We start from the raw sequence: 9,028 nt of genomic DNA, 5'->3' as shown, positions 1-9,028 counted from the left end.
TGAACAGCGCTGTGGATAATATCTCTGCAGCGAATAAAAGGGTTGCTGATCCTAAGTGTATTCTAGTCTGGTGACATTGTTAAGAAATAAGCTCTACACACACACAAACCACAGCAAAAGTCCTGCTCAACAATATACATACAGGCTTCGCAGCTGAATGTGTGGTGGGGGAAAGCAGCTGGTTTCTTTGCCTATACAGGCCAAGATGGATTTAAAATGAAGAGATCTGAATTTATGTTAATAGGTGGGCATGCTGAAGCAAAGAGCTCTCCTGATGGAGGGTGGTCAATGGGAATACAATAGTGCTCCAGCTTCTGAACTGATACCATGTTCTCTACTGGTTCAAGGTGTTGGTTATAACCAATAAAACCTTCCACAGCTTAGGCCAAACATAACTGTGTATGTAAGAACCCAGGAGCATACCTGAAGGAGCATCTCCATCCCCATCGTTCTGCCCGGACACTGAGATCCAGCACCGAGGGACTTCTAGTGGTTCCCTCACTGCAAGAAGTGAAGCTACAGGGAACAAGGCAAAGGGCCTTCTCGGTAATGGCACCCACCCTGTGGAATGTCCTCCCTTCAGATATCAAGGAGATGAGTAATTATATAACCATCTGAAGGCAGCCGTGCATAGGGAAGCTTTTTATGGTTTAATGTTTTGTTATGTTTTTATATATATTGATAGCCGCCCATTGTGGCTGGGGCAACCCAGTCAGACGGACGGGGTACAAATTATCAACATCATCATCATCACCATCATAATCATCAAGCTGCTGTATGGGCAATCTATCTGCAAGATATTTGTATTTCGAGGAGTAAGTGATCTGACATGGTTATCCTTCCTGCCCCCTGTGCCTTCCATTTCCCTATCTCTTGTTAAGCTCTTTGATGGCTGAGAACAGCCTTTAATGTCCTAATCTGTTGGAAGGAAGCAATAGTACTGGGGTACATTTTTTGATGTTGAACATCATCTGGAGAAAGTGAGGCATTGGGAGAGGGCGGATAATGAATAATCTGCATGTAGCCAGTAATGTATGACTGCACGTAGCCAATCAGGCAAGCCACAGCCACATGGGCTATCTATCTATCTATCTATCTATCTATCTATCTATCTATCATCTATCTATCTATAAATCAGATGGTTTGGGGCAGGGTTTTGGAGAAGCTCATGAGCGGACTGATCAGCCATGGGGCCCATGCAACCTGAGGCTACCTAGGGGAGTCCCTTCACCACTTCTGGAGGGCTTCCAAGTGGCAGATTGAAGTGCATGTTTGGTATGTATATATTGCTTGCTGTTTTATAATATAATCTTTAATCTTCTCACTCCCTTGTGTTTTGTATTGCTTCTGAATCTCATTTTAAAAGAACCACCTTGCATTTGGCAAGGCAGCTGCCTTGCATTGAGCCAAGCCATTGGTCCATCTGCTCCAGTGGCGCTCCCACTGACTGGTCATGGCTCTCCATTTATTCAGAAGGGGTACCTCTCCAAGCCCTGCCTGGAGATGCCATGTATTGAACCCGGGGACATCTACATGGAGAACAGGCGCTCTACTGCTGAACTACAGTCCTCCCCCTGCAAATGTCAGACCACATCCTTTCATGTGCACCAATCTGATCTCTAGGAGTTAATTTGAATGCTTTCAATACCTAAGACTATTTTTTTTTATTAGAAACACTTAAGGTGTCATGATGACCGTGTGATGTCCTAGTTGAATTTTCATTCGGAATTTCTTTCAAGCATCCTCTCATGTAGTTCCTGTGGGCTAATAACAAGGACAGCCCTCAAAGAACAAATCAACCAGAACTGATGGCTTACCCTGGCTCTTTCCATCCACTCATCTAGGCATTTGTTGCCTCCTTCCATCACAAAGCTACTCACGTGTGAAAGCAGCTCTCCTGAAGAGGCAATCCACTTTTCAGTTAAAACACCCACTCACCAGTGAAAGCTGCTGCAATGGAAACATCAAAGTAAGCCTTCGTGCGCCCAAGTTTATGACCAGCGAGGGCAAAGGAAACAGCTGGGTTTTAATTGGGGGCACATTCAAGCACCCTCTTACGTCATTGGTTGGAACACTGAGAGTCCTCACAATACATACAACTCAAACAGAATAGTGACCCTGAGGGGAATATTATTTTTAGGGCTACCCTGGTAAGCGTTGGAATCAGGGCTGGTTGAAGATGTTTTGCTGCCTGAGGCAAAGGACAAGATGGCACCCTCCCATCCCATGTACAGAAGCCATGTGGAGAAGCAGGTGAATCTTACTGCAACATGGGCAACGGGACATTATCCTCCACAATACGTGAGGGCAGCAGGTGGGGTTAGAGAGCACATCACAAGCCATGTGGTACCACGTGGCTGAGGGGATCCTACCTACCCGCATCCCCCAGAATGTGGCCTGAAGTGACTGCTTCACTCTGCCTAATGGTAGGGCCAGCTGTGGTTGGAATAACAGACCATTTAGTTCAGGGGTCAGCAAACCTTTTCAGCAGGGGGCCGGTCCACTGTTCCTCAGACCTTATGGGAGGCTGGACTATATTTTGAAGGAAAATAAATGATGCAAGAGGACCATGAGCCCTGGTGGCTGCTTACTTGCGTCTTGCGAGCGGCAGGGGCTGCGGTGACGGCAGAGGGACAATGAGTGGCATGCGAAAGGGCTCTGGAGAGGGGCTGCTTAAAATGGCGGCTGCTCGAGCGCTGCTGCTGCTGCTGCTGGCACCGACAAAGCCCAGCCCCCTTCCTCCTCTAGGCAGGGCAAGGAGAAGCCAGGAGGAGGGAGGGAGGAGGCGCTAGCGCCGCCACCACGTGAGGGAGGGTGAGGGAAAGAACGCACGCGCTGGCGATTCATGCGGCAATTTCTGGACCATCCGAGGGCAGGATTCAGAAGGCAATTGGGCTTGATCTGGCCTGCTGGCCTTAGTTTGCCGATCAATGACTGAGTTCAAAATATTGAACAGGGAATATATCCCATGCACAAACCCTAGAAGTACTGCTGATTTGACTGTTGCACTGATCCAGATATTTATGTGCACTACTTGGATGCCTACAAAGCAGTGGAGGGCAAATAAAGCACTGACCTCAGTCAGCCCCCACCCATACCTGTTTTCTTACTTACAACCTGTTCAAGGGGTGGCACTGCTTTTTCCTCCTAAGTCTCAGATGTTGCCATTGTAGAACTCAGCAGGGAGCAGGATGGGGGAGAAAACTAGAACTGGTCAGCTCTGCCCATCATTGGCTCTGGCGCCACCTACTGTTGGCCTCCCTGCCTTCTGCCCTACCAGGAACAATGGGATCCAGCCACAATTGACACTGATTCATGAGCTTCATTTTGAGCAGTCAGAAATGACATAAAGTTGTGGCTCTGGCTCCCCATGTTAAGTTGAAGGGCGGAACCTATGGGAGATGGTGTGGGGCCTAGCATCTAATCAGAGTCAAATACATGCTGAATGGTGGCAGCAATAGTATACAAACCACAGAAAGGGGTGAGGAAATAATGAGCCAGCAACTGTATTAAGAAACATTTTATTAACAAAACGGTAAATTCCACTTGCTTAGCATTTCCAATAATGGATAAATTGGCCTTGCAACAAATAAAAAAAATTGTAAATATCTATCACAGAAAGCACTATAAGGTTAAGGGCTTCTGACCTCTTTTTGATATCTTGGGAATGAATAATTTCACACATTATTTTAGTGTATTGTTAAAAAAAGGCAACACAATACAGTAATAAAAAAAACAACCCGAAGCCATCTCATCACAGCACAATCCTAGGCATCTTTACTCAGGAGAAGGTCCACCAATATCAATGGGACTACACTCCCCGTTAAGTGTGCATAAGACTGCAGCCTTAGTCAAACAAATTAGATTATTATAGAGATGGGATTAATGTATTTGTTATGCATTTTGAAAAGAGAAAATTGTTTTAATATAGCTACTGCAACATTTGATAAATGCAAACACTTCTTTTGTTCGTTATTTAAAAAAAAAATCACAAAATCAACAAGGAAGAAAAGCAGTAACTCCCCAGAAAACAGCTTCAAATCACCTTTGCTAGAAATAGCAATCCCCTATCACTTATTACTTAAAGTAACTGTGTTAATTGCTTGGGGGTGAGGGACCAACAATCTGACAAAGTTAGGTGAGTTAACAGAGTCAATACATGAAGTCACAAAAGCACCTCGCCATTCAGCACTGGTGGAAAAGCCCAAGCTTAGAATCTCTATCCCCTTCCACGTGGCCTTACTGCCACGGAAATCCAACACTCATTTATTCACTTATTTTTGGCTTGTTTAACTTTGGATACCAACACCAGATTTCCCCAACGGTTCGTGGCTGTCCTCATTCCTTGTCCTGCCCTCAGCAAAGGTAATTCACAATGGTGGCACATGAGGGGGCGTGATTGGACCAACTATTCTTTTCTTATGTTAACCTGAATGCTATGTGTAGCCTTCAGAAATTCACAAGCATCACCCAAAAAATGAAAAGTCCTTGACATATACAGCATGAATCAAATCATTTGGCAACTTTTAAGAGCGGCAATACAGTGACTTTTTTTTTATTTTCTGACAGTATTGCTGTGTTGAAGACTAAAAGCTCCTCCATTTCCCAGTGTTTCTCCCCAGTGGCAGTGAGCAGCGTACAAGAAGATAAGGTGCCTTGCTGGTTAAAGCTAATTTTAAATTCCTTCTTCCTGTCTGTAAAGTGCGAACAATCGTACTCATCACAGGAGGCCTTCCAAGATACAGCTGATTCTCTACTGAGCTCATGTCTTTCGGACTAATATATTCCTCTTGTATCTCTCTCACTAAGTGAGATGTTACACAATGACTTATTGTTGGGAACCCAACAGAGCAGTCGTTTTAATGAAATGAAACCAAGGGTGGGTGGGGGAGTGCAGATCTATGGCATAGATCTTTAACCAAAAGGCATTAAATGTTTCTACGCATATCAACTGAAAGAAACTGAAAGTATGTTTATTACCAAACCAATGAACCGGCTGAGCTTAGTAGAAAAGGAAATTTCATTTTACGATCCAGCTCAGATGAAAGATGGGGATAAAGGTTTTACGGTAACAAAACAGAAGTGGTAAAATAAAAGAACAGCTCCTTCGTTTGACAAAAAATATGCAACTTGGAATCTTGTTTTGCATGCAGTTTTTAACCATTTTTGCTTTCCATAACTGAGGGAAGTCTGAGTGAGAGGAGCTAATTTAAAGGCAGACTTCTGAATTCTCCGACCATCCAACACTGTAGTGGTTATATACCAAAAGCTGGGTAAACGCCATATAATGGGAAAAGAGTTTTGGACCAAGTATTCCGCAGAATTCAACCTTCACTACCTGTGGGAACAGCCAAACATACTGGCCAATGATGTCATGTGAACTGGAGTGCAAAGGTCACTTCAATCGCCAGGACTTGTGTGGCACATAATTTGGGGCGGGGCAAATTCACATGATTTCTGATTGGTTTTGCTGATGTATCCTGGGAGTGGATAGGCAATTGGAGAAGAAAATGTTTATATCTATATATATTTGCTTTCTAAATCCACTTCTTTCATACAAACTACGAAAAACTGAACTGCAACAGAAAAAGAGAGAGAGAGAGAGAAAGACTGTACAGGTTAAGAAGAAAATTAGCTGACTCTTATATACATTCATACACTTTCCCTCGTAGTATATTCACTACACTGTAGGTGAAAACCAAAAGCAAACCAAAAGAAAGAAAGAAAGAAAGAAAGAAAGAAAGAAAGAAAGAAAGAAAGAAAGAAAGAAAGAAAGAAAGAAAGAAAGAAAGAAAGAAAGAAAGAAAGAATCAGGAGGGGTAAGAAAAATCGTGGCAGTTTCTCATGGCTGCAAAAGTAAACAGAAATGTTGGTTGCTCCAGATGTCTTAAAACGTTCTATACCTAGCAACACTTAGAACATTGAGTTTACCAAAAATGGTTGAAGAGCAGATATAGTTTGCATTTTCTATACAACAGGCTAGAAAACATCACTTATCACAGTCCAGAAAGCACATATAGATGTGTTTTTTTAAATATAAACATATGTAATAACATATTAAGCGTGCATGAATTTCCCCCCAATGATTGCATCTATGCCCTCAGGTTTGTTTGTTAGTGGTGTGTGAAAATAAGCCTTATATTTCACTTCTTTTGTTTGTTTATTGTTTGTTTTTTTCGAAAATAAGGCCGCTATACTGTTTTCCTCACAACCAGAAAGGGGCTTTTTTTCCCTCTTTAAAGTGTTTTCGTCTTCTTTTTTTAAAATGTGGTTTATTCAGAAAAGCCAGCGCTTCGCTTCAAACCAAAGCTCCAGACGTTGCTTCGTTGCTCTGGGTGGCAAAATTCAGTTTCGAGGTTTCGTTTTGCTCATCGAGCGCTCGTGTAGAACCGTAAAAGTCTTCTCAGGCAATAAGACTAACTTACTCCTCAGAAAAGCGCTAGCACTTTGGCTAAATCCAGACTGGTAGGTAGCTTCTTTTTGTGTGTTTTGTGTGTGTGTGTGTGTGTGAGAGAGAGAGAGAGAGAGAGAGAGATTTCAACTTTTGTTTGTTTGTTTGTTTCAGTTCATTATATTTTGTGGTGTGCTGGGTGATGTTTTTGCAGTAATACTCCTTGCCTTATGAGTGTGTGGTGGTACCAACATCATCTTCAGAAACATTCCAGCAACGAAAAGACGGCAGAGTAAATGAAAACACTGTGAATGTAAGGGGATTTATTGACTCCTGTTTCAGCGAAACGAGAGTTATGAAATGCTTATTTCATTTTGTTTCCTTCCCTTGGTTCTTTTTTATATTTTTTTAAAAAGTCTTTCCTTTCTGATTGCATTCCCTGTGTTCTTTTTTCCCGTTTTTTCTTTTTTTTAAACTTTGTATGTGCTTCATAAAAAGTAAAGTAAATAAGTTTTCGGTTTTTGTTTTTTTTATGTCTCAGATAAAATGAAGACTATTCCTATACAATTGTTCTTTCTCCTCAGCTGTCGGGATCAGACGTAGTACTCCTTATCCTTGTTTTTCTTATTTTTGTTGGAGCTCTTTGAGCTGTTGGGCTGCTTCTCTTTAATCACAGCCCCGTTGGACTGTGCTGAGTTACTGATGTAGTTTCGACTCTCGTCGACATGATAGGAGCCCTCATCCCGGTTCCTGTACTTGTACATGGCATAGAGGAGGATAAGGATGCACAGAGCAGCTGCCGCCACAATCCCAACCACCATGCCAGTAGTGCTGCTGGATTCCCGGACCACTTCGTCTGTACTCGGGTATCCTCCTCGCCCAGGCTTGGTGGGACTCGCTGTAGGTAGATGATGAAAGAAACATTTATACAGGGTAAAGCAGGAACTCGTAAATTCAATCTTTATTACGGTCCAGAGACCTAACAAATCGTTACAAAGCAATACACAATTCATACAGCCTACCTCCAGGTCAAACAAGCATTTTGTTCAGAATATAGGGATCATTGGTTCTTGCAACCACCGATAAAAACTTTGCCACTGCTAATGCTCTAGCGTTTGTCCGGTCTTCCAATAGGAACCTGACATAGTGAGCCTCTGATTTTCCCGTGAAAGGTACCAGCAAGGGTAATATCAGTTCAGCCCTGGCTTGCTCATATTTTGCACAGTGCAACAAAATATGTTTTATGGAATCGATGTCTTGAGCACACGAGCAAAGTCTGTCCGGGTAGGGAACTCCTCTCAACCTGCCATCCAACACTGCAGAAGGAAAGACGTTTAGTCTGGCTTTGGTGAAAAGCCTTCAATAATTTGGTACTGTCAGGTTTTTAATGTAGGATGTTAACTTAAAGACATGCCCATATTGTACTCCTACTGCCAGCGGACTACAGACTGCGTGTGATCGAGATCGCAAGTCACTGTGTGCATTATCCCATAATCTTTGCTTTAACGTCTTTAGGGCGAAATTAAATTTTACAGCTGTGTATCGCCAGAACTACATTTAACAGATATGGGGGGTGGGTGGAGCAATGTTGTCTCCTTGGAAGGATAGTAGGGGTTGAGGTCATCTGCATTGCAGAAGGTTGACCCTTCTGGTCCTTTCCAGCTCTACAGTTTGCCTGAACTCTAGAGACTGAAGGGATCACATTGACTTTGTCACTGTGTCCATTCACTGGAGCAAACTTCAGCCCATGCCCTTCATCAGAGAAGATTTGCTTTTTAATTCAGACATGTCTATCTACTCAGTAGCAAGAACCTTTGAGTTCAATGCGGTTTACGCTCAGGTAAGTGGGTACAGGACGGCAGCCAATGTTCTCAAAACCATAACCCCTGATACTTAGATTTCGACAAAAAAGCTCAAATACTTTTTTGGTTCCATGCCTTTAAGTAACCCGTTTGTCGTCAGAAAGAAAATAGCAGGAATTATCAGGTACAACAACTCACAGAAAGTTAAAATACTCAGATCTACCATCATGACTTACCAGCATGAGTCAGACTACAAGATAGCTCTTTCTACATGTTCTTACTCCCACAAAGTTGATCCTAGTTTAGGCATAGACAAACTCTGGCACTCCAAATATTTGTGACCACAATTCCCATCATCCCTAGCTAACAGGACCAGTGGTCAGGGATGATGGGAACTGTAGTCCCAAACATCTGGAGGGGCAGAGTTTGCCTATGCCTGTCCTAGATGTTTGGTTTTTTGTTTAAGCCTCCACTAAATCTATGGGAATGCCTTTGCCTTTCCTTAGAATAGATATTTAAGGTGAGCTGAACATGCCAAATTTGGCTTAAATGTCGTTAAGAAGTGCAAAAAACCCCTGGGAAATTTTATTAGCCAAACCAAAACTCACATCTTGGACCAATGTCACTGTTTAATTTTAGCTTTCAGCCAATTTCAGTTGAATTCCCATGCCCCGTCTCTGTATCGGTTCCCCCAAATGGATGCTTCAGACTGCAGCTCCCACCAGCCACTGCCAATGCAGCTGTGCTAGCTGGGGCTGATGGAGATGCAGCCCAGAACATCTGGAGGGCATCAGATGGGGGAGTTTACCCGCCAATGTGCAGAAGAGTCTACTCA

The 9,028-nt window shown here is 43.1% G+C and overlaps 1 protein-coding gene across 37 annotated transcripts in view; it reads right to left on the bottom strand.

Moving 5' to 3' along the window:
* Window positions 1–3,981: 3,981 nt before the first annotated feature.
* Window positions 3,982–9,028, bottom strand: part of NRXN1 (neurexin 1) — a 981,700-nt gene continuing 976,653 nt past the window's right edge. For all 37 annotated transcript variants that reach the window (XM_081903670.1, XM_081903681.1, XM_081903676.1 and 34 more), the window contains one exon: window positions 3,982–7,289. In XM_081903670.1, the coding sequence (XP_081759796.1) occupies window positions 6,985–7,289 (305 nt within the window). In that variant the 3' untranslated portion in view covers window positions 3,982–6,984. The remainder of the gene's footprint in view (window positions 7,290–9,028) is intronic.

This window comes from Podarcis melisellensis (genome assembly GCF_964234715.1).
Source record: "Podarcis melisellensis genome assembly, chromosome: 3".
Classification (NCBI taxonomy): domain Eukaryota; kingdom Metazoa; phylum Chordata; class Lepidosauria; order Squamata; family Lacertidae; genus Podarcis; species Podarcis melisellensis.
Note: the sequence above shows the minus strand (reverse complement) of the source record. Positions and strands in the feature narration are given on the sequence as shown.